The 25042-nt window shown below is 39.9% G+C and overlaps 1 protein-coding gene and 1 long non-coding RNA gene across 6 annotated transcripts in view; one reads left to right on the top strand and one right to left on the bottom strand.

Moving 5' to 3' along the window:
• Positions 1-263: 263 nt before the first annotated feature.
• The window catches only part of greb1l (GREB1 like retinoic acid receptor coactivator), a 76493-nt gene continuing 51714 nt past the window's right edge, over positions 264-25042 (bottom strand). For all 5 annotated transcript variants that reach the window (XM_077556776.1, XM_077556773.1, XM_077556775.1 and 2 more), the window contains 21 exons: positions 22802-23101; positions 22019-22147; positions 20902-21036; positions 20104-20301; positions 19852-20029; positions 18734-18923; positions 17686-17819; positions 16498-16840; positions 16273-16388; positions 14662-15433; positions 13741-13858; positions 13522-13668; positions 13134-13273; positions 11490-11651; positions 9492-9696; positions 9203-9365; positions 7824-8051; positions 7609-7750; positions 5893-6093; positions 4121-4259; positions 264-2384 (listed from right to left, as the gene is read on the bottom strand). In XM_077556776.1, the coding sequence (XP_077412902.1) occupies positions 2221-2384; positions 4121-4259; positions 5893-6093; positions 7609-7750; positions 7824-8051; positions 9203-9365; positions 9492-9696; positions 11490-11651; positions 13134-13273; positions 13522-13668; positions 13741-13858; positions 14662-15433; positions 16273-16388; positions 16498-16840; positions 17686-17819; positions 18734-18923; positions 19852-20029; positions 20104-20301; positions 20902-21036; positions 22019-22147; positions 22802-23101 (4304 nt within the window). In that variant the 3' untranslated portion in view covers positions 264-2220. The remainder of the gene's footprint in view (positions 2385-4120; positions 4260-5892; positions 6094-7608; positions 7751-7823; positions 8052-9202; positions 9366-9491; positions 9697-11489; positions 11652-13133; positions 13274-13521; positions 13669-13740; positions 13859-14661; positions 15434-16272; positions 16389-16497; positions 16841-17685; positions 17820-18733; positions 18924-19851; positions 20030-20103; positions 20302-20901; positions 21037-22018; positions 22148-22801; positions 23102-25042) is intronic.
• LOC144043309 (uncharacterized) lies at positions 10708-22229 on the top strand. Its single transcript, XR_013291081.1, has 7 exons — positions 10708-10903; positions 11474-11622; positions 16169-16347; positions 16504-16762; positions 17694-17829; positions 18726-21060; positions 21993-22229. It is a non-coding gene; the product is annotated as an uncharacterized LOC144043309 (long non-coding RNA).

Genomic DNA, 25042 nt, shown 5'->3' with positions numbered 1-25042 from the left:
AGCCATGAGCTATGGTGATGTCATTTTCACTTGACAGCAAGGGCACACCCTGAGATAGATAAAAATGGGGTTTCTTTTCCTTTTTCTGAATTCATATTTCCCTAACAGTATTAATCAGAATACCGGATTTAGACTAGTGGGGCCGAATCAAATCTAATTTTTGACTTGGCCTTCAAGCCTCCACTGTATTTATATAACTGTAAATACAACTTTTCTTTTGTCTTTTGTTTAAAAGTCTACATAAAGGGCACTGGACAAAAACAAACATTTCAAAAGTCATTTTATTATTATTATTATTACATTCATCAATTTAGAACAGCAAAAACAACAACAAGGGCAACATACTGTAGCACGGCTCTGCTGCGACAACAAGAGGTAGATCCCGAGGCTACCGCCGTGCTGCTTCTCTCTCTGAAAAGATTGTGTGAGCAAGTTGCATATTATTCAACATTGATTCACGTGGACCTTTCTTTGGGCTAGTAGACTTTTTCTGATCGCCACAATCATTTTTTTGGGGGGGGCTGATTTGATTGATTTCCATTATTTGATTTGGCAACTTGTTGAGTGCAAGTTCACTCATTTCCTTACGTCTCAGTGACATTCAGCAAATTCACCCGCCGTAGCGTGCATGCAATCAAACACTTTCTTTCACATGATTATCAGTCCAACTATAATGCTTGAAATAAATAACTCCCAGGTGCAGCGCATAGACGCCGTTAAGGATACATCATTATAGGTAGGTTCTTCTTGCTGACAGAAAAAGACACCAAAACTGGGTAGTTACACGCACACAAACAAAAAAAAAATAACAGTAACTAACGGTTGAAAGGGGAGGGTGGGGGTAATGAGAGAATATATTATTAATAATAATAATGTAAACTTTAAACAGTACAGTAGTCTATTTATTCTCTGGCTATTTATTTGGCTCAAGCAACATTCCCTCTTTTTTTTTTTTGCCTAGTTCTCAATGGTCCATGCAGGAGCGAGCGTCACTTCACCTTAAGGCATATTCTTTAAAAAACCCTGTGCACAAACCCTTAGGAGACACATTCTCCCTTTCCCATACACAAGGCAATGTTTAAAGGCGACATATTATGGAAAATTATACAAATTGTTGAGTCTATGGAGTGCCTGTCTACTCATCAATGTGAAATTGAATCTTTTGTTATCTATTTCTGAAAATGCGTCTGTGGGTGAGCCCTTTGGGATTTCTGCGTAAAAACAGCCTCCATACCAAGTTTCTCCACCTATGACTTGATGGGTTAGGCCGGGTGAAGATCCAGAGTCACTTTTAAGTAAAAGAACATCCACAGGCTCCGACGCCCCTGCTATCACGTCAGAGCCAAAATATAAAAAGAGCTGCATTGAGTTTTGTTGACTGCACTGATTAGCATTAGCTAATGATATTTGCTTCTGATAAGCGGCGCATATTGCTCTGTGAAATTAATATAGATAATATAATATGTCTCCTTTAAATTTGATTTAGAATAAAAAGCCTTTTTACATGGAATGGTGCAGATAAAACGATAGAGGCCTCAATGTGTGTTATAGCATGTGTGTGCAAAGGTTGACGAAATCTTCTCCTCCCTTGTTGACGAAAAATTCCATGGAGCATCGGTAATGAAGAACGGAGCATCCAGCATATGCAATCTGACAGAACGTTTCAAAATCTTCCATTGTAGGTAACCAAACTGAACATTTTGTATTGGATTCCATTACATATGATGTTTTGTGCATTTCACAACACACACATCTCCATTGAAGTATATCACACATCCGGCCGGATAAAATGCTCTGGTGGGCTGCAATATGGCCCACAATACTTTTTTATAAGACGGCAAAAAAAAAAAAAACCTTTGTATACAGCATGTACTGTTGAATGTCCACTAGGCAGTGTTTAGTGTGGAGTCGTTTGGCAGTGAAAGGCATGACGGGACAAGAAAAAGGTGCAGCTCAAGGATGTCTTTGGTGCCAAGAAGAAAGTAAACAACGGGAGAAAACGTCCGCCCGCCTTATTCCCATAAATCTTGATTTTTCCATTTTAAAAACCCTGAGATAAACACGTACGTCCACAAATGGACGCACCATGGTTAAAAAAAAAAAAAAAAAAAAAGGCGACGCACAATCGTAGCATAGCTTAGCGTCCATCATGCTCCCGTGGCGCGTTTTGATTGCAAGAATAGCTGGCTTTTGCTTTTTGTGGGGGGAGGGGCTGCTTTTTCAAACGTGGCGCCCGGTGAGAAAGTAGAGTGGCCGGTCTTCGCTGCAGTTGGCCGTCTGGAACTCGTCGCGCAGGCGGAACTGCCACTCGTCCTCCAGCTCCAGACGTACGATGGTCTGACGCAGGGAGCTGCGGTCCTGGCAGATGACGCACAGGGTGGCGCCTGTAGGATGCGGCACATTAGCGTTAGTGCTAATTCCAATTAGCGTCACACACTGTTAGTCAATATTTTGGACTCTTTTGATTGAAAATGCAAGTGAAAAATTGAAATATGCAAAGGCCATTTTTAAATTCTTGAACTTTAATTTATTAACTAATTCACTCCCAGCCATTTTCACTGAAGCAATCCCCTTCCCTCCCGCCTGTTTTACTGGATTTTGACAAGAGCCCCAGAACACTGTATTCTATTGCTATAAAAACATGGAACCTACCAAAAGAAAGATTAGTCTCTTCTTTCATAAGGAAAAAAGTATATTTCTATCTGTTTCTGTTTAGTAGCAATTAGCATTAGAATATAGCTAAGTTTAATCATTATTCACAAATCTATTTAAAACTGTGAGTAAATTAGGTTTTTTTCAACATGGCCCTGGTTAATCTCTTTTTCTCTGCTACTACCTGCTGGGCGTTTGTGTAATAACTACCATTTCTTCAACCGTTCTTTGCATTTGAGAGGCTGCAATAAAGCCTTCTGTATGCTCTAAAAAAACATTTTAAAAAAAGGTATAAAACATCTTCAGGACATTTAAAATAAAATGTATTTATAAGTTTTTGGGAGCAACTGAGTTAAATACACTAAAACAAATCCATCAAGCGATTATATTTTGTCTTTCTATTAGTGCACAGTGATTTTCAAAAGCTGCTATATCAAACTTTCTGTTTAGGAAGGGTTTTTCAGAAATTTGGGGTGGTTTATTGCTCCAGAAACCCACCAGAATAGATCCGCCCCTGCACAACTCCACATTCAGAACCAAAACAAGAGTAATCTGGAGTAAGTGTCTCCAGCTTTTCATTAATCTGACATGCTCCCAAAAGGACCTTGACATGGAGCAGAAAGTGGAGGGAAACATTTTTGCATCTTTATCAAATTTTGTTTCAATTATACTTGTAAATTGTTTGTCTTTGCATAGCCAGAAACTCTTTATAGAAAAACAATTTATTATGAATAGTAGTTAGGCCTGCTACGGTATTTTTTTAACATAAATAATTGCTGATTTAATATTATTTTTAACATTTTTACAGACCAAATTAACTAATTTACTGCCATTGACGGCTATAGATAGAAAAAGTTTGTTTAATTTTTTTTCCACTTTTGTTAACAAGAGTAAGAACTCCTAGAATTTTTTTTTTGTACATTTAGAACAGATATAAAATGTGTCATTAATCGTGAGTATTGAAGTCATGGAATTAATTATAATAAAAAAAAATAATAATCACCTGACGCGATTAAAAATAAAGAGAAAAGACTATTAAAATGATGGGCGTCAGGCAATAATTTTTTTTAATTCTAATTAATCGCATGACTTCACTAGTTAACTCAAGATTAATCACAAGTTTTATATCTGTTCTAAATGTACAATAAACAAAAATCTAGGTTTTCATACTCTTGTGAACAAAAGTGGGAAAAAAATTTAACTAATAGAAATAGTTCAAATGAATTTTTGACATCTATAGCCGTCAATGGCAGTGAATGAGTTAACCAACACAGAAATTGAAACGTCAACAAAATGTTTTTATTGAACCTTTAAACTTCCTTTACCCTCAATCATATGTTAACCGAACTCATTTTGCCCGTAGTCGTGAAAGTAAAGGTCTTGCCCAAAGTCAGCTGGGATATGCGCCAACGCCGCCCTTTGGACATGTGCCTGGTTACCCATGTCAGGGTACGATGTGGCATCTCACCTTTGAGGAAGCGGAACTTCTTGAGGAGTCCTGAGACGACGAAGGAGTCGCAGAGGTACAGCAGCAGGCCGCTGAATACCAGGCCCTGGTGGTTGAGGTTGGTGGAGTGTGGACGGGAGTTGATGTAGCACACGGATATCTGACACACCAGATCGCAGTGTAAGTGACACAGCAGTATTTCAAAAAAGTCTACAACCCTCTATTTGGAGTAGATTGTACTAGGGGGGCAAAAATGAACGACAATGCCGACCTGACTTAGTGGCTTCATTCGTTCCGTGACCATGCTAACTTTCCCCATTGAAATGAATGAAAATGTCATTAATTAATTCCAGCCCACCAAGAAATGGGCAGTTAGTACATCTTGTTTTTTGTCGTTTTGACACACTTTCCTCACTTTCAGCTACTTTTCTGTCATTTCATTGGTAGCAATCTGTAGATTTGTTTTTTTTTTTTAATGCCCTAGGGAAGCATTAGAGCCTTGTTTGACTCCTTTAGTAAGGTACATATCGTAGAAGTAAGCCACCCTCCATTGCAGCTATATACGGTAAATTCAGTCCATTTACAATTATTTTTTGGATGTAGTTCCATTTTTAGCCACTAGATGGTGGCACACACTTGTAATTAACACTGTGAAAGAAGAAAAGAAAACAGAAAGTTTCAAATTTAGCCTCATTTTTGCTGAAGAGAGATAAAGTCTCAATCCTCTCCCATACTGCGTTTTGCGCCTACAGAAAGTAAGAGCTGTAAATTCAACCTAGAATATACATCTTTAGACATGATTGTTGGTACAGTATATATTGTGAGACGAGTTTATAAGTTTGGAAAAAAATGGGATTTGTTTACTGTAAACACATTGTTACAATGCGCAATATTTTTGTCCATTGCTCTTCTTGCTTTCTTGCATTATGTTAAATGTTTTTGAATGTGTTTGTGTTATTTAAAGTGTCTAACATGCCCACAGAATATTTAACTCATTCACTCCCAGCCATTTTCACTGAAGCAACCCTCTTCACTCCAAGCTGTTTAAATGGATTTTGGCTGATTTTGCAAGGCCCACAGAATATTGTGTTCTATTGCTATAAAAACATGGAACAGAATAGAGTATCTTTTTTCCATTAGGAACAACAAAGTATATTTTTATCTGTTTCAATTTTGCAACAATTAGAATATAGCTAAGTTTAATAATTTTTCACAAATCTGTTTCGAACTGTGGGTAAATGAGCTTTTTTCAACTTGGCCCTGGTTGATCTCATTTGCTCTGCTGCCACCTGCTGGCCGTTTTTGTAATAACTACAATTTCTTCAACCGGCTGCATTAAAGCCTTCTGTATGCTCTAGCTGCTAAAGCATACAGAAGGCTTTAATGCAGCCGGTTGATTTATGCATAAATACGTCTTCGGGACATGTAAAACATTTAAAATAGAACGTATTTATACATTTTTAAGAGCAAATTAGTTAAATAGGGTATTTCTATATCACTGATTTCACTTGTTGTAGTTAATGGAGGTGGGTTTTGCTCATACTACTTCGCCAAGTCGACTACAGGAACACTTCACTCATATTTTTTCTGATTTCAATCATAAATTCAATGGACATCATCTACTACTTCTTTTCAGAACTCGCTTTTTACGAGGCCGGCTTCTGAAATGATGGTGGCCAGCTGTTGTCAAGTTCACTGCTGCCACCTAGTGGTGTAGTGAACAAGTTCACTCGTAAGTACAATTTTTGTTTTCCTAACTCAAAGGTGAAGATCGTGCTGCACTCAGTACTTACCTCCGGGCTGATGTTGAGGTAGCTGTCAATGGACAGGACCGGGTTGTTTGGGTTCTGAATGGCTTTGGGGAATAGTCGGTGGCTGCAACTTTGCAGGAACCTTTCCAGCAGGAACTGGGCCGGCGCATCCAACAGGGTCTGTTCGCTGTCCGGGGCGCACACGTACTGCGACGGACTAATGGGGGCGGGATTCTCGATTTCCTGGAGATGGAAAGCAAAACGAGAAAATGCAAATTTGTTAACAATCAGACATGCAGGCAATAACCCTTTTAAAACCCAATTGGCAATATTCAGGTTTTGTAAGGCCAGCGCAATAACCCGAATATGCTCTTATTCGGCTTTTTAAAACCGTAATTCTTGCTCATATAAATGCGTTCGGAATATCTCGATCGATCGGGGCAATGCTTTTTGCTGTGCGCATGCTCGCTATTTTCTTCTTTGTCTGCTTTTCGTCTTTTTCGCTGATTTGATTCGCAAGGAATCTTGGTCCATGCAGTCACGACTTGTATGCGTAGCTCTGTCCTACTTGCTAAAGGAGCCTCCCTAGAATACATTGATTTCTCTACCGCGTTTTTACATAATTTTGTGCCTATATACACATACAGTAAATACAAGTATACTGTATAAGTCCGTGCTTCTGGAAACCCGACTACTTTATTTCGAGTGGTGAGTGACATAAATATGTCTTTTAGTGAACGTATAGTAAGTTAAAAGCGGAAATGACGTTATTTGCGTAATTACGTTGTCCGTTGTGCGCTGCGGTCCGAACGGGTTCCAATCAAGCACAAATGAGCGTGTAAACGGGATTTAGAAACCGGAGTTTTGACCTTAACCCGAATATTGACTGCATGTAAACGTAGTCAATGAGGAGTTTTTCTTTAAAGTATTTCTGAAAATGACCCTAAAATGCCACTTCAAAATAAGATGGTAGATTTCCTGCATCTTTTTGGGTATGCTTACCAAAATCCATTATGTCCAGTAAAACCGGCTGTCAATAATTGTCAATAAGGCACATTTTAGAGTATTAAAGTCAAAATGGCAGAATTCCTGTGTGTTTTCGGGCATGCCTTCTTAAGAATTTTTTTGTGAGTCTACTTATGATAGACATGCCACCAAATTTCACACCACCAATTAACTCATTTACTGCCATAAATTCATAAAAATAAATAAAAAAAAAGATTATTGAAAATTAAAGGCAAGAGGCGATTAATTTTTTTAATTGTAATTAATCGCATGACTTCACTAGTTAACTCACGATTAATCACAAATTTTACATCTGTTCTAAATGTACAATAAAAAAAATTCTATGTTTTCATACTATTTTTAACAAAAGTGGAAACAAATTTAAACTAATATGAATAGTTAAAATGAATTTTTGACATTTATAGCCGTCAATGACAGTGAATGGATAAAAGAAAAGAAAAGAAAAGATTATAAAAAATTCGGGGCGTCAGGCAATTAAAGTTTTTAATCATAATTAATCGCATGACTTCACTAGTTAACTCGCGATTAATCACAAATTTCATATCTGTTCTAAATGTACAATATTTTTTTTTTCTAGGTTTCATACTATTGTTAACAAAAGTGGAAAAATGTTAAACTAATAGAAATAGTTCAAATGAATTTTTGACGTTTATAGCCGTCAATGGCAGTGAATGAGTTAAAAATGGCTTCAGAAGCTGAATTTTCCGAATTTACCACTGTCTGGACACACACCATGAGCTTGGGTTTGACCATGTAGTCTTGGTTGCCCCCGACAGGAATGTACTTCTTCATCAAGCTGAAGCTGTTAAAACAACACAACAGGAGTCCGCTGCTGTTGACCCGAAGATTGAAGTCAACCTCCTCACAACTGTACCTGCCGTGAAAAAAAATCATAAAATCAGGAAAACAGATGCTGAGCTGACTCCGCCCTCCCCGCCCGCATTTACCGGTTGAGGTCGTACTGGACGTTCTGCGTCAGATCCACGTTGAGCAGGACAAAGTCGTGCAGGTGGCCCCTGCTGAAGGGCCGGCCGGGGGCCTTGCGGGCCAGGCTGCTGCTCCACTTGCGGGCTCCGCACATGGCGTAGAGGGGGATCTTGGGCGTGGTTTCCATGTGGCGCAGCACCGCTTTCAGGGACACGTTGATAAGCGCTGAGACGCCGTCAGATGTTTCGCTGCGAGACGAGGACCAAACAATTGAAGAACAGACTTCCACAAAGGCAGAACGGCTCAACTATTGTCTGGTCTGGTATGCAAAACACGGAAGGTGCTATTTTAAATCTGGAGTGGACTGAACTATTAAATTATATTATTTATATTATAATATCAAAATACAGTGTTATTTGCAATTTGCGGATTCACCTATCTTTAACTCATTCACTGCCATTGACGGCTATAGACGTAAAAAATTCATTTGAACTATTTCTATTAGTTTAACATTTTTTCCCACTTTTGTTAACAAGAGTATTAAAACATAGAAAAAATATTGTACATTTAGAACAGATATAAAATTTGTGATTAATCGTGAGTTAACTATTGAAGTCATGCAATTAATTACGAAAAATGTTAATCACCTGACGCCCCTAATTTTTAATAATCTTTTCTTCTTAAAAAAAAAAAGTAATTTTTTTATTTTTAATAATCTTTTTTTTTTTTAAAGAAAAAGAAAAGATTATTAAAAATTAGGGCGTCAGGCGATTATTTTTTTTATTCATAATTAATCGCATGACTTCACTAGTTAACTCACGATTAATCACAAATTTTATATCTGTTCTAAATGTACAATACATTTTTTTTAATAGGTTTTCAGCAAAAGTGGGAAAAAATTTAAACTAATAGAAATAGTTTAAATATTTTTTGGGTGTCTCTAGCCGTCAATTAGGGGTGTACAAAAAAAAAGGATTCTCATTAAGAATCGCGATTCTCATTTAGTACGATTCTGAATCGATTTTAAATGTCCCAAAATCGATTTTATTTAAATTATTTTATACTGTCTTGCCCTTGTTTGAGTGTGTGACGATTCTTTGCACATTTAGAAATCATTGTCATTTCAAAAATCGCTCTGAATCGAAAATCGATTCTGAATTGAATCGCAGACAAAAATCGGAATTGAATTGAATCATGAAACAATCAAAGATTCCCACCTCTACCGTCAATGGCAGTGAATGAGTTAATAACCTATGTTGAACTGAAGACACTCACTTCATTTAAACAAAATAGTACTACCTTGTGGCATTTATCGGAAATCACAATTGGTTACATAATAGCCCCGATAGCGGGGAATATTATAATGTTTAAAAAACGATGGTTGATCTGTAGGTACCACCTGCTCTGAGCGGGCTGCTGGGCGTTCCACAGCACGCACGAGTCATCCATCATGACGATGAATGGCCACACTTCTTGCCGCTTGATGCCTTGCTCCTCCCACCGATTCCTCTCCAGCTCCAAGTTGTGGTACGACAGTTCCTTGATCATGAAGCGAGCGGCGCCTAGAACGAACATAGACACTAATGTATTACTCATGCATGTCTAATATATATATATTTTTAAAGGGAATCATTCTCATCTATTTACAGTATATGATCGGTTGTCGTACAAATAGTGACGTCACTAACCGACTCCGGAGTTGTTGAACATGGCAGGTAGGACGAGTAGGATGTGGTTGGGCCAGTACTTCCGGTAGTGAGGCATCTCAAAGTGCTTGACCACCAGGATGTGCAGGTGAGCGGCGCCCTCCATGGCGTGATAGATGTTGAGCAGGCCGTGCTCCTGGCGCCCCGTCGTTGGCGTGAAGATGGGGCTCTTCAACAGGTCGGGGTCCTGGAAAACCAACATGAAAGACCCCCCCGGTGTGTTGTAATGATTAGTTCCTGCATGCTATGAACACAAATTCACCTGTTTATCTAATTGTACATTTAAAATTTTTAAGAAAAAAAAATGCTTTATGCATGCATGTCGCAATTTGGAGGGTTAAAAATAACCATATTTTTCACCCACACATTATTATTTTTTTTATAATGGACAGGAGGCACTACTGTGACATATCGGCTGTTGCCCCTATTTTCCCGTAGAGTCAAATAATGACGACGGTTTCGGGACCGAGCTTGACGTCAGGCGCGTGCACGCTCTCTCTATCTCTTTCACTCTCTCTCTTTCTCGCGCTCCGTGGAAGCGCTGGGAAGGAAAATAAATAAACTCCCACTAACTAACACTCTGGGCGTTGAACATTGCTGGCTTCCATTCCGCTTTTCGCCAGAGGGGTCGCAAATTTGCAAAAACACTTATTTATTTATTTATGAGCCTGCACTTTCTGGTTCATGCATAGGGGTGGATTGTACCTTTAATGTCATAGCAAGTCAAATGGCAAAAAAATGATAATTTGCACCAAATTATTGGGTTATTCAAAATGATTTGGATTTTAGCATTATTCATATATCTAACACGAACTAACCAACCAACCAGCTACTTAAGTTAAATAATGGAGAAAAATGGTTAACGTGAAATAAAGCTAAAAGGTGTCGTTTTAATTTTAGGGCTACCATACAATGGATGCCAAAGTTAGTCTCATGGCAAAAATCCTGCTAACAAGCTAGTTCTATATCTTATCTTTAAAAATAAATAAATCTACCTTTACAAAATTATGAGGCCAAAATGTTAATTAACATGAAACATTCTTTTGTCCATTTGTCATTTAGCAGGCTACTTCCTAGAAGTTCCTGCTTCACGGATGGATGGTGCCATTTTGATTCAACGGTGACACACACCATTAACAATAAAATTAGGTGAAAGGCAAAAAAAGGCCGCATTGCTCCACATAATTACATTTTTTTTTAATACCCACTTAGCTAGCTAACTAACTAATTATATTCAATATATTTACAAATTATAACCCCACAAAGCTAATTGAATAGGTGAGTTTTTGCCCGCTTCTTAGCTAGCAAACTACTTCCTGGTTTATTGAGGGATGGTGCCATTTTGATTCTATGGTGGACTGTGCTATTCAGTTTTCATATCCCAGCGATGAAAAGTAAGTAATAAATAACTTTGTACATTTAATGGCTCATTCTTTGGCTCCCCTGAAACTAAAGTTGTTTGGTAGCTATAGTAGCATCCTGCAAAATAATTAACAAATTACCAAGCAAGCTAGCTAATCTGCTAACAAGAAGCTAGCTAACGAAATATGATATTCAATACAGCTTTTTAAAAGTGTGAACTGTACTATTCATGACAATGACCAATGTGAATGACAAAAAGGTGAATTGTGTTTAAAAACTCATATTTAATGGGTTATTCTTTGGCTTGTGTGCTACACTAATTGCTTCACAACATAGCTAATGCAATATGCTAAGCAAATGCTAGTGTAATAACAATAATAGGCCTACATATAATTTGCAATACTACTGCTTACTCCTTAATTATACTCGATACCATTTACCCTCTATTTTAAATATCTTACATTGTATATTTGTCATTTTATGCCTATTTTACTGACTGACTGACTGACTGACAAACATATCTTAGTCCCTGAGGCTAAGGCTAAGCATTATCTCTCTCAAGGCTCAATGTTTTGATACAGCTCTTCAACTGGATTTTGCAGGAGTTTGTAAACAAACCTTGGTGGAGACCAGAGGCAGGCGCATGCTCTCCAGGTGGCTCCCCTGTTGACTGAAGACAAAGTGCTGCTCCTTGTCTTTGGGAATGACAAACTGGAGCTGGACCTCCTCACCAAGCATGGACGAGCAGAAGGTGAAGGCGTGGAAGGTGCACTCAGACAGCTGCCACCCACACACACAGTTAGTTGTTTTATAGAAAAATGGCTTAGAAATATTTATGAAATTAATATTTACGGTAATTAATTACCACATTGAGGTAGGGCTGGGCGATATGGACAAAAAATGAAATCAGATTTTTTTCCCAGTCATTCAGGACAATTAAGATTTTAATCGATTGTAACTCATCCACTCTCATCCATTTTCACTGAAGCAATCCCCTTCACTCCCGGCTGTTTTACTGGATTTTGACTGATTTTGGAAGGCCTACAGAATATTGTGTTCTATTGCTATAAAAACATGGAACCTACCAAAAGAAAGATTAGAGTCTCTTCTTTCATCAGGAAAGAAAAAGTATATTTCTATCTGTTTCCGTTTTGTAGCAATTAGCATTAGAATATACCTAAGTTTTATCTCTTCTACTTGGCTTCCACCTGATGGCCGTTTTTGTAATAACTACTAGTGTTGTTCTGATACTGTTTTTTGGCCCCCGCTTCCGATTCCGATACCCAGCTTTGCAGTATCGGCCAATACCGATACCATATCGATACATTTTTTCTCAACATGAAAAAGCTGTCCTGCCATTGGTTCAGAGCATTCATGGGCCAATAGCATATCTTAGCTTGACATGCAGTGCATGAGCAAGACACAAGATGCTGCATCCAAAGTCCTATATTAGCGTCAGAATTAATGGTATCGGCATGTTACTTGATAGTACTCACCAATACCGATACCCCTGTTTTAATGCAGTATCGGGACCTCTGCCGATACCAGTATCGGAACAACACTAATAACTACCATTGCTTTAATCGTTTTGTGCAGTTGAGAGGCTGCATCAAAGCCTTCTGTATGCTCTAGCATATATATATATTTTTAAATGTATAAATATGTCTTTGGGACACTTAAAACATTTAAAATAGAACGTATTTATATGTTTTTGGGAGCAAATGAGTTAATCTAATAAAACCAAAACAATTTATTTAAAGGTTTCATTTATTAAAAAAATATTTCCTGTGCAAAATGTTCAGAAAACAATCATGTATACTGATTCTAAATCAGTATTAACTTAAACTTAACATTTATAGTTTGTGCATAAATGCCATAATTAAGTAGTTGGTAGCTATTGTAAACATGACTTGTAAACCACCCATCCAGCATTCTGCCACTTGCGCAAAATTACAACTCACAATAACATTTAGATGTAACAAAGCATAAGAACAACAGCTTTTAATAACCTAGAAGACAAAATTCTATTTCACAATTTAGCAAATTATTATTATATTAAGATTGGATTTTTAAAACTATGATTAATTGAATTAATTTGATTTATTGCCCAGCCCTACATTGAGGTTACAAATAAAGGTAAAGGTACAAAAAATATTTAATGAATAATTGTGCTTGGAGAAACCACGTATAGGTACACCATTTTTCAAAATCAGCGGTTATCATTTCAGACCCATTAACAGATGTCCAGTGAGGTGCACTCACCTGTGTTGCAGGGCTGGCGTCACAGTAATGGTGACATTGCTCACAGTGATGAAAAGCATTGTGAGCGGCGAAGCGAGTAAGCCGTATAGACTTGGTCTCCCGCTTCGCTTCCGTTTGGCTTCCATCTTCTTCCTTCAGAACTGATACCGAAAAATCCCATTTATTTGAATGCATCACACCGTTTGAATTCTATTCATAGACCGTTTAACCGTGGCGACACGTACTTCTGGGTGGCAAAAACAAAATTCAAATGTCTTGAATGATAAATTTAGCCTGTGTCAGTCAAAAACAAAATTTTATGTGAGGTAAATGGCTACCGACCTGGAAGTCTAGTGCTTATTATTTACAAACATTGTGAAAAGGTCCATTCAGTTGCCGTTGTACTCACCTCTGGAGCGCTTTGGTGTGTTGTCACAGTAGACAGGGCTGGCCTTCCTGAACTTGGAGTCTCGGGGGTTGGGGTCAAAGGGAAGCTTGCGGATGTCCTCGATGTCAGGCCACTGGGCGTTTACAGGCGTCGCCACCTCTGACGTCTCTGTAGTGTAAAACTCCTGATTAGCCGGCACCACGCTGACAACCTCGCTTTCAAATGTCAATCATCCGTTACCTTCAACTGCCTCTTCCTCGTCCGACTCCTCCTCATCAAACACGTCCACTTCCAATAGTCTGATGAGCATCCGGAATAGGATGCGAAGGAATTGGAGGTAGGCACCCGTTTTCCCCACCTGGGAAATAGGAACAAGCAGAATTCCATCATTGGTTGACTGGTCACACATAGTGGCCACAATTTTAGGTACACCTGGAGATCTTCATGTGAGTTGTATCAAAAGTCTGCCTTTACAAAATCTTTACATTAGGGGTGTCAGGCGATTTTTAATCATAATTAATGTTACAATTTCAATAGTTAACTCACAATTAATCTCAAATTTGATATGTTCTAAATGTACGATAACATGTATTTTTTTTCATATTCTTGTTAACATAAAAGTTGAAAAAAAATGTTAAACTAAAAGAAATATGGCTGTATCTTTTAGTCATTGACACAGTAATTTCATAATAATTCATAAAACTGAGTTTAAAAAAAAGTACTGCACTGTAAAAAAACGAGTGTGATATTGATTTGTGTTTAGGTAATTTTTTTTCATAATTGCATTTTTGTTTTCATATTAGTAGCTATCTAATCTTTAACATGAAGTAACTTGTGAAATTCTGCACATTTTTAAAATTGTAAAATACAACCTGACCCCAGTTTCCACAAATATATGAATTATTATTAAATGTATTACTGCTAAATTTTGACATGGACGTGACTGCTGCGTTGCGAATCACACGTTTAAAAAATGAGTGATGTTAAAGAACTTTAAATGAACTCAAAATTAATGCACTAATTTGGACCCGTACTTTTTCTCCCCAAATGAAAACAATCAAATCATTTGGAAAAAAATCATGACGTAGATGCCACCATTTTTTATTTAATTTAATTCTAATTCAATTAGAACAACAAAAGGTCTTGTATTCAATTTCCTACCTGTGGCGGTCCGCTTAGCAATAGCCGTCGAGGGTGCGGCGTGGACGGTGCCTCGTAGTCGGCGTGGTGCTGCTTGGCGACGGTCCAACGGCGATAGTAGGCGCTCTGCTCCTCGCCATGCAGGTTCGACGTGACAGGGGGCCTCAGCGGGCTGCTCCAGGCCACGTCGGCGTGGGGCAGCAGCGAGAAAGAGCTCAGCTGGCTGCCCGAGTCGGCTGAAAGTAGGTTGTACGCCGGCCGCGACATGATGACGGTACGCGGCGACACGCGCGCCGGCTTGGGGTGGCGGCCGCACTGCGTGGACTGGCTGGGACGCTGCGTAGACGAGGAGGAGGGCGACGGCGAGGACGAGGAGGAGCTGGAGTACAGAGACGGAGGGGCCTTGGAGGGTTTGGGAGGATTGGAGGGGAGCTGGCAGGCCATTGAGTCGCACTCCTGCTTGAGGCCCGACGTGTCGGCGCCCTCCGCCACACTGGTGGGGGGCTTCAGGGAGGGGTCTGCGTTGTCGGATGAACTGACCCCATTCTCCACCAAGGACCCTGAAGTTCTGGTGGCCGCACTGCCGTTGCTCTGAGGTCGCTCCAGCTCCTCTCCGTCGTTCATGACTGCGACGACCTTCTCCGCGTCCGACTCCCGAGGGCCAGCTATCTTCTTGGGCTCCTGGACCACGCCGACGGACACGTAGGTGCAGGCCAGGCCCACCTCCTGTTCCAGGGCCGTGCGCGTCAGATAGCTGGAATCGATCAGACGCAGGTCGCTGTATTTCAGAGACCTTCACAAAGAGGAAAAAGGAGAAGCGTTTCATTTGATTAGGCAGTGCGTATGAACATTAACATGTGAAATATTAATGGAATCTGATTCCCTAAAAATGATAGATCACTGAAAAATCACTGTGAATGATACTCATTTTTGAGGGGAAAAAAAGATACAGGGGGCTTAATTTAAAAAAAAGTTTTTTTTCCCACATTGTTTGAACTGTACTAAAAATTACTAAAGGAGCATACAGTGCAGGAACAAGATTTGCTTAAACATGTTTTTTCAAATACTTTCAAAGACCTTAATATGGGAAAAGGAGCATAGTTTTTAACCTGGATTTAAAAGCATTTACAGTTAAATAGCATGTTTTGAATCTTGATTCATTCATATTGACTCTTATAATGAATATGCTAAAATCTGGGGATGTATTATACACAAGTACAAAGAAAAAAAAAGAGGCTTTTTTCTGGGTGGTTTTTTTTTTGGGGGGGGGGGGTATTATACACAGGATTTTGCCATAAGTATAGAAGCAATGACAAAACATGCACAGTGCCATCTTGACCAGTTTTGGTACAGGAACATAATCACTGTGGCGTTATGCATGCTGTAATATGGAACTGTTCATTGTGACTTGATTCCTGGTCTATTTTGCTATAAAAATGCTGTAGGGCGTCATTAAGTATTTACTACGATTTAGATACCACTACTTCCTATCTCAAGTTTCACGACAAAAAAAGAAAATATTTTTCAGTGGCGGTGGCTGGTGAATACAGCCTCTGAAAAGCTGTTCGTCTGAAGAACATGATGTGCACCTAAATGATCTTGCTTTACAAGAAGGCAGAAGTGTATACTTACCTGGGGAAGGTCTCTCCCAGGGGATCTTTCCCTGTGAGGATGACGATGCAGGGCAGACCCTCCAGATCCTCATAGGTGAGTGGCACCCAGTCTTCATTCTCACATCCCCGCCATGCCTGCAACGAAACGCAATTGAGAGCCATGATTTTCATTTACCGGTCTACACAATAAGTTAAAAACATACTGTAACGCCCTTTGTGGAGGTAAAGATGGTATGCATCTCACCCGTAGGCGACAAGTGAAGTTCCTGGGCAGGCAGATCTCAGAGGCGGGGCTCCCCAGCAGCACGGCGAAGCACAGCTGGAGGCCCAGCTTGTCGCGCACGTCCTCTAGTCGCTCGCGCGCCAACATGGCCAGCTGCAACGATGGCACGCGCACCAACAGCATGTGGCCCCGGCCTTGTGAGCCCTCCCGGCCCGGCGCGTTGATCAGGTCCTCCACCATGGCAAGCGTCTCAGGCGTGATGTGGTCTCTCAGCGACGGCGAGGAGGTGAGCGCCATCATGGCCTCCGTGTATTGCTGGATGAGCAGGTAGCTGCGGATCACCATGCTGTGCAGGTGGGGGTGTCTGCCACAACAAATCAAACTATTAGTACACCGTGTTGTATTTGAAGCTGCACTTTGCCCAAAAATTTGGCCATTTATGACAAACATTTTTAATTGCTAGATTAACACCTTAGCTGTTCATAATGGGAACTCCTGCAAGTCTCAGGCCAATAGTTTTCAGACTGGTTTCGGGTTCGAATTTCCCGCCCTCTGTCTGCTGATGTGACGTAATGTGGCGGTTGTGTATGTGAAGTAGGGAAAATGCAGTTTCAATTTTCAGCCACAGGTGGCCGTAAAAATTTGAAATTAAATTTTCGGCGTTCAGTAACTTTAAAGTCATTTAAAGCGGTGCTTCTCAATCTTTACGCAATAACCGTAACTTGGGGTCCGCAAAATAATTTGCAATACCCAGCAGTACAAATTTTCATCATTAGTTTGGAACATTCCCCTTACAAAGATCATCTTGAACATATGAACATTTCTTCCGCAGTAATAGCCAGTTCCCACAAAGCACAGAATGTGAAAGGGGATACGCTATTAACGGGTGCAAGTCATTCAATTTGAATACTGTACTTGTGGATACAGAATATGTACTGATACTTGATAATGCATATAATTAAGTCTTGCAGTTTTGATGAAACTGTGTTTTGTTTTGATCAAATATTGTTCAAAAACAGAAAACCTTTCTTGAATTTAATTGCATTGAATTTGGTTAAGCTCTTTTCTATTAAAAAGGTCTTAAATATTTAGGTTAAAATACAAACTATATATATATGTGTGTGTGTGTGTGTTCGGATTACCAGTGTGTCATATGGGAAAAATTTGGGGACCCAAAAATGATTCAAGTCACTGTGAAAGTTGTCCGACCTGTGCAGGAGTGTGTGGACCATCTTCTCAAAGGCGTCGTCACAGCGCAGAATAGGGCTGGCCACGCCCCACTGCAGGGATCTGCTGTAGTCGCTCAGGCCAAAGTAGGCCAACTCACCAGGAGAAAGTGAACCCTGTTGGAAGGTGAGGACGCAACATGACTTGTTAGAAGTACACACATGGCCTAATTCAGGTATTTTTTTGCCCGTTTATGATGAAAATCAGAAATAGGTTCTCAATCTGGGGTCCCTGGACCGTAGCATTGCAATTTGCAATGCATTATTATGTTGTATCTCTTTACAAAGTAAATACCTACTGGCTAGTGGCTACAGTACATACTGTAATAGTGAATGCCAATAACTATATTCCTCCCTACTTGAGCTTTGGGCCAATTAAAAACGCTCATATGATTGCAACATGAATATGACGCCCCTGCACGAATAAAGTATTTTTTTTTTTCAGGAACAAAAGCCGTATTGTTACAGGACTAAAATCCCATTCTCCCCCTTCCCCCTTACCTTTTAGATAGTAATGTCAATTTTTTTCCAGAATAAAAAGTGTGGTTACTATCAAAATCGTATTACACCACCTGTGCTACAATCTAGACTTGGATTAATCTGGTCTACCATTTAATCTACTTTCTGTCACCAAATGGTGAATGCCATTAGTCTGCCGGAATGCCCAGCAAAATGTAACAAAGTCTGCCAAACTACCAAACTAGAATTGCCTGGGCAAAAAAATGAAGATGCACCACCAGTATTTACGTCGAGCGCACATGCGCCTGTCTAATAAGTCCCTTTACATTAGTGGAAATTTTTTGGGGAGGAAAAACATTAATTTTGTTATTGAATCATTTTGACTTTTGTACTCAACTTTTTAATTCCTACGACATTTAGACACATAGTATTCTCTATGACCACTAGACAAAATGACCACTAGATGAAGCAGTTGAACTACCACAATGCTGCAGTAGCCATTCATTCATGAGATCCATCACATCAACAGTATCCCCCCCCCCCCCCCCACCCCAACCACCACAGATGCTTACCGGGCTTTCATTGGAGGGCCAGTGCACCTCATTGTGCATGCTGATGCGGGACTGGTGGGTCTGCAGCGTGTACGGGAAGCAGCTGACCTGCAGCACCAGCAGGTTGACCGCGTCCAGGACCTCCTGGCAATTGACCACCCGGTCAGCCAGACCCTGCAGCTCTCCGTGGCACACGGAGCCCGACAGAGCGCTTGTTGAGTGGGAAGAAGAAAGTCAGGTGATTTTTTTTTTTTTAGTGTCTCTTGGGTCTAAACCAGCTACAGACATCTATGACAAATCCCACATGACATCCTGTTGATTTTCCCGTCTTGTTTTAGCCTCATCCGGCTAATTTTCTACATATTTCGCCAATGAGCTAATTTCATAGCTAATGAAGTGACTAATAAGATATTTAAACAAACCTTTTTAAAACTCTAGTCGCCATTAAGAAAATTGTACTTGGTCGATTTTAGAACAAAAGTAAGTGTTCGTTTGATAGCTAAAAGCCCATTTCTTGGTTCATAAATGAGGACATAATGTGTAAGTGCAGTGTGAAAAGGTAGTTAGCAATTATTTCCAGAGGATAAAGAACATATGCCTGTGAGTATTGATGTATGCTCTGTCAGCATGTGCTTCTACTGCTTGTTGTTTTATGTCATGCAACTACTATTACATTGATGCTAGTTTCTTTAGCCTGTCCATGGTGTTTTGCAGTGTGTGTTAGCATTAGGCTAGTATACTTAATGTAAGACAAAGTTAATGTTTTTTCCCCCAATATTTTTCATTCATTATTTACAAAAAATAAGAAAAATGTCTTAAAAACAAATAATGGACCAATTTCAGAAAAAACCCTGCAAAATTGATGCAATAAATATTACAAGATTGTTGATAATATAAGGGCTTGGTGGGCCGGACTACAGAACAGAGTGGGCCGTATGTGGCAGGTCAACCCCTGATGAACTTGCAAAGATATACTTGTATGTAGAAAACACCTGCAGACAAGGCTGGAATGTAAACTCAAATGACCTGGCCCACATTTATGCATACTTCAAGGTTCTCCCTCCTCCTCCCTTTGTTTTCATCATAAAAAGAGACCAAGGCCAGACAGGCAGCCAAAATATATATAATGTGTCTGATACCTGGTGAGGTCGACATGAGAGTTGTCGTGGATAAGGACAAACAGCGTGTACGGGTTCTGTTTGACTTTCCTCATAAAGGCCTCCATCTTGCCATGCACGTCGGCGTCCAGTCGCACCACGTACTTGTCGCACTTCTGAGGCGGGCACGACTCTTCCATCCCCAAATCTAATAAAACGCCTGTGTCAAAAATAAACAAAAAATAAATCCATATTTTTATGCAAGATGGTGTTAGTGTAGTTTTTTTTATATACCCGATTGTCGGATGCGCTGTGCCGTTTGGTTGACCAGGATGTGAGAGGGCGGCACCAGAACCAGAAAGTCCACTTTGCAGAAACGGCCCAAGTCCAGGTTCTGGCTGCCCGAATCGGCGATGGAGCAGACCAATGAGAGAAGGCGGCGCGCCACGCTCAACTGTGTTGGAAAGATCTGGAAGATCTTACTGAGCAGTTCTGACCCAAGGAAACAAGGAAAAGATTAGTGCGCTTGTAGAATCTAATGTGGCCTCCACAACTTGACATCAACTGCAACATGATGCTCCACAATTTTGTTTGCATCCATGTTTGTGTTCTGCACCTTGTTCCACCTAGTCTACCTCACTTTTAATTGTCTCACTGCATTTCTCTATTTGAATCACTTTTATTTTGTTTTAAAGTCCATTAATTTGACATAAATTGTAATATTCCTGCTCCACAATGTTGTGTGCATGTAAATTAATGTTCTGTGATTATTTATTCAACACAGTCTGCTTCATTTGTCTGTATTTCGCCATAATTTTCCTTAAAAAAAATCAATTTCAACTTGACATAAATTGTAACATTGCTGTGTGCTGCCATGTTTAGCTTTCCGGGCATCTGTGCCATTTATTTGTTCTAATCCAGTTCGTCTAAGGAAAAAAATCCACTCTACCTCTTCTTTTACAGTAAAAAAAAAAAAAAAAAAATCTTTCAAAAAGCTTTCAACCTAGCGGAATCATGCAATTGTCGCCTCCGCTCAAGTCAAATACTATCGCAAACATTGTTGTGTTTGTTGTGGTGTGGTCCGAGCCTCACCTCTGTCCGAAGGTGGTGACATGCTGGCGGCCTCCTGCGAGTGGATGTTGTCAGTGACATCGCCCTGGAAGGGCTGGATGACCTGGCCCTTCCGTCGCCGCTGATACCGCACCAGCTGCTTGTCCAGATTGTCCCCTGCGAGCACAAGCCGTCACCATGGTAACACGCACACACACAAACAAGCATGAGAACATGAGCAAACAACACGGCATAGATATGTGCAATAGTCATGTATCATGATGCACAGTTGATTAAATAACCATCTGAAGAAACATTTGTATTTTTCCACTATTTTTCTAAAGCAAAATTGTAAAAAAGAAAAAAAAAAAGAAAATGTGTCATCTCTGTGAAGTCCTATGTGATTTTTTTTTTTAAAAATGTATATAGGGGCTTATGAATCGTTATGTAAAACCAAGTTTGATCCAGATCTGATCCATAATAATTGTGCAATTTAAATTTAACATGAAGGAAAAAAAATCCCATTTAACAAATTTTGATGCTCATATCTCTGTGAAGTCTCACCCAGATCAGGTTGGACTTGTTTGTGCTTATGTCATTTTGCTATCATTTATCATATCTTTACTTGTATAAATGTATTTTTCATTAATTTAATCTGCATGTTTAAATACATTAATCTCAGTGAAATCTCATGAAATCAAATTACAATTTGTTATGTAGGATATGATTACATTTTGTTACATATTTTAATTTTGTATAGGTTTTGTGCACACAATAATCCTTTTAATGTTTAAAGACGTCGATCCAGGTAAAAAAAAAAAAAAAAAAAGTAAAATCTTATCAGATAAATGTAGGATTTTCAAAAACACTTTGTTCCAACCTTTTGTTCTGTAAATTAATGTTCACCCATTCCCTTATCTAGCAGCATAAGTGGTTAATTTAGCACAGTTAAACAATATCTCAGTAAAATTTAATCAGATTCTATTAGGATTTCCTTAAATTTTTCCTTTAGTTTTGCAAATTGCTGTTCACGCGTTAATTTAACTTGATCATAAGCTATTATCACATTCAAATCTCATCAGATTCCATGAGCATTTCCTTATGTTTTGTTCTAACCTTTACATTCCTTCTAGAAAGATTTTGTTGAATGGATACTTACCGAGAGAGGTGGTTTTGAAGTGAGACGCCAGCACGCTGACTTTGCCTGTGATGAGCTCGTAGCTGATCTCCTTCAGGAACTCGTTGGTGGTCAGCATGCCCTCTGCTAAAGCTCGTGCTTGGTACTTTCCTGTGGCAGATACGTTACATTTTTAATATGTAATCATTCAATACCACCAGGGACAGCAAAGCTTGCCAAAATATTATCTGAAGTACTGACCACTTCTAAATTGTAGTATTTGTTTCACAAAATTGTATCAATTTATACCAAATAGTGTCTCTTGGCAGCACTGCTTCAAGTAGCCTACTCATTTTTTTTGTCCAATCAGATTTCAGCGTACAAATGTGAGCATGTCAATCTAATCTGCCAAACGCATTCGGAATTATAAGGGCTAACCAATGTAATTGAAATTATATTAGCAATCGAACGGTTAAAAATTTGCCTCATCCGCATCAGCATTTTTTTCGCCCCATGGTTGGTTGGGCAGCGTAAAATGAGCGAGTAACGGACGTCCACCCAAAAAGGCTTGTAATTGCCTGTCGATGCCACAAGATGGCGTTGAAGTATTTTATTTTATTTTTATTCAACACAGCAATGCCCTGACTAAATGAAGCTCCATCTGTCACTACAACATGGTTCCCAAAATCTGTGAATAGGTGAATTTGTGAACCACAGATGCTGAGCTTCATGTAATGCTTTTTTTTGTATTATATTAGTGGTTTCTATAATTGTGGCTCACCAGTGTTAAATACAGCACGTGAAATGATCACGCCATAAACGTACCTAAGACCATCACGCAGAACTCGTTGCCGCTCATCTTGGACGAGTATATGATGACCACGTAGGTGGGAAGCGACGGCTGGAGGTGGGGACCCTCGTTGATGGAGCGCAGTGAGTCGCAGATGCCCTCGCCCAGCGAATTGTGGGTGACCACCACTTGGACTGCGCCCCCGGAAACGCTGGCCTCCAGCCGAGCCAGCCAAGGCAGCTGGGACGGGGAGATGGCGGGACCACCGGGACAGCAGAGCATGGCCTTGAGGACGATCTGCTCCAACTCCTCCCGAAGAGGGATCTGCTCTGGACCTGCACAACAGGCATGTTATAGTACAGCAGCTATTTGTGTAACATTGTTTAGCATTGTTCGATTTCACTACCATTTTAGCTTCATCATGGCCATTTTTGTCCCCATAAATAGAACTTAGTGCTCTATTTTTGCAAACAGTGTACATTGTGCGGGTTGTGCGGCGGAACTCTGCACAGAGGCGGGTTAGACCCAGAGTTGGTAATTTCTCAGACAAGTGCACTCTCTAAAATGAGAATTGTTGAACCAATTTAAGATTAAACAGAATTGTTGACCAACTTAATACAATTGCAAGTAGTAACACACGATTGAAGTTAAATCAAAGTGAATATATTAAGTTTGAAGAACCAATAACTAACTAACTTAATATATTCACTTTTGATTAACTTAATTTAATATATCACTTTGGATTAATTAAATTCAATCGTGTCACCACTTGAAGCAATTCTCTGTATAAGTTGATTCAACAATTCTCTTTTTAGAGTGTGCAGGCTTGTGAAACTGAGAGAGGGAGATCTGCGCCGCAGTGGGAGTGATCACACTCAACTGAGATATTGACCAATCAAAATGGCTCTTCTCATTCTCTTTACACAGCTTAATACAGCTCGCCTGGTGCTTAGACTCACATCTCGAAAACGGGCACTTCGGGATACAAAACATTAGTGCCGTTAAGAATGACTACAGTAGAAGACGAGGACTTACAAAATATTTTACTACAGTTTCCCTCACTTTTTGCGTGTGATACGCCCGCCAAACTGAATTTCTGCAACATAGAGGTTGTTAACTCTTTCACTGCCAGATGTTTTCAGAAACGGGTTGTCGCCAGTGCCAGCCGATTTAAGCAGTTTGACTGATCTTTCAAGGTCCACAGAAAATGTAGTGTTTGGACTATGGAAACACACATACCACCAAATGAAAGATTGGACTCTCTTCTTTCATCAGAAAAAAAGTTTGTTTCTACCTTATTCCGTTCTTCAGTAATCAACAATAGAAAATGGCTACTTTCACCGAAATTCTCTCTTTTGAAACAAAAAACGGAGAAAAAGAGCTTTTTGTGAAACGATGTTATTTCATGCACTCTAGTGAATTGTACACTTCTTTTTGTCCATGAATGATGCCACAAACACCTAAATAGTGCTTTACTTCTGTAAAACGCTTTCACCAACAATGAAAAAGTGTTTTTAGTTTGCAAAATACGTTTATTTCCATTCAACAGTGTAACAATTTGACAAAACAATTTGGCAAAACAATTTCGCAAACTATTTACAAATGTGTGCAACTGTGGTACTACTTACAATTATGTGGATGTTTCAAATACAGTTTTTCTTTTTATAACGCTCTCCTGCGTGCAAGGAGAGGGACCAGGATTCGCACAACAGATTAGTTTCACTTTCGCTTTGTCCGTTTCGCGTGCAGACGTTACACTTTCTTGACGGCCTTTTTTTCCGGGGAATAAATAGCAAGTAGCAGGCTGTACACACTCCTCCGATGAATATGCATTGGACTCGGGGCACTCTTCGTCGTCCGATTGAACGTCCGCCTGAGCGTTGTACTCCGTGTTTTCCGGTGTCAGCATCGCTCGCCCGTGAACCTTTATAACGTCGTCATAGCCGCGTCAGCGCTTCCAACTTCGCCGTCAACCTCGGAGTCACCATCATCATCATCGATGATGATCATCGTCGTCATCAATGTGCTCTTTATCGTTGGTCGATGTCTTTGAAAAAAACGGCTCGACCGTGAGCTGCTTGCAAGCGGCCGCCATTATGGCTTCTTCAGCCATTATCCCCTCAACACTCTAGCCCCGCCTCACGTCTTCTACTGACGCCCACCCAATCTTGTCAAAAGAGAGTCATCGCTGCCCTCTAGGGGCCAAAAAGTCATTAGGCTCAATAGACCTGCTTGAAACTTTCACCACAGCTGTGGAAGGCTTGCCTGCACCCATT

The sequence above is a fragment of the Vanacampus margaritifer genome, chromosome 2 (genome assembly GCF_051991255.1).
Source record: "Vanacampus margaritifer isolate UIUO_Vmar chromosome 2, RoL_Vmar_1.0, whole genome shotgun sequence".
In the NCBI taxonomy this organism is placed as follows: domain Eukaryota; kingdom Metazoa; phylum Chordata; class Actinopteri; order Syngnathiformes; family Syngnathidae; genus Vanacampus; species Vanacampus margaritifer.
The sequence above is the reverse complement of the archived record's forward strand: the minus strand, read 5'-3'. Positions and strand labels throughout refer to the sequence as shown.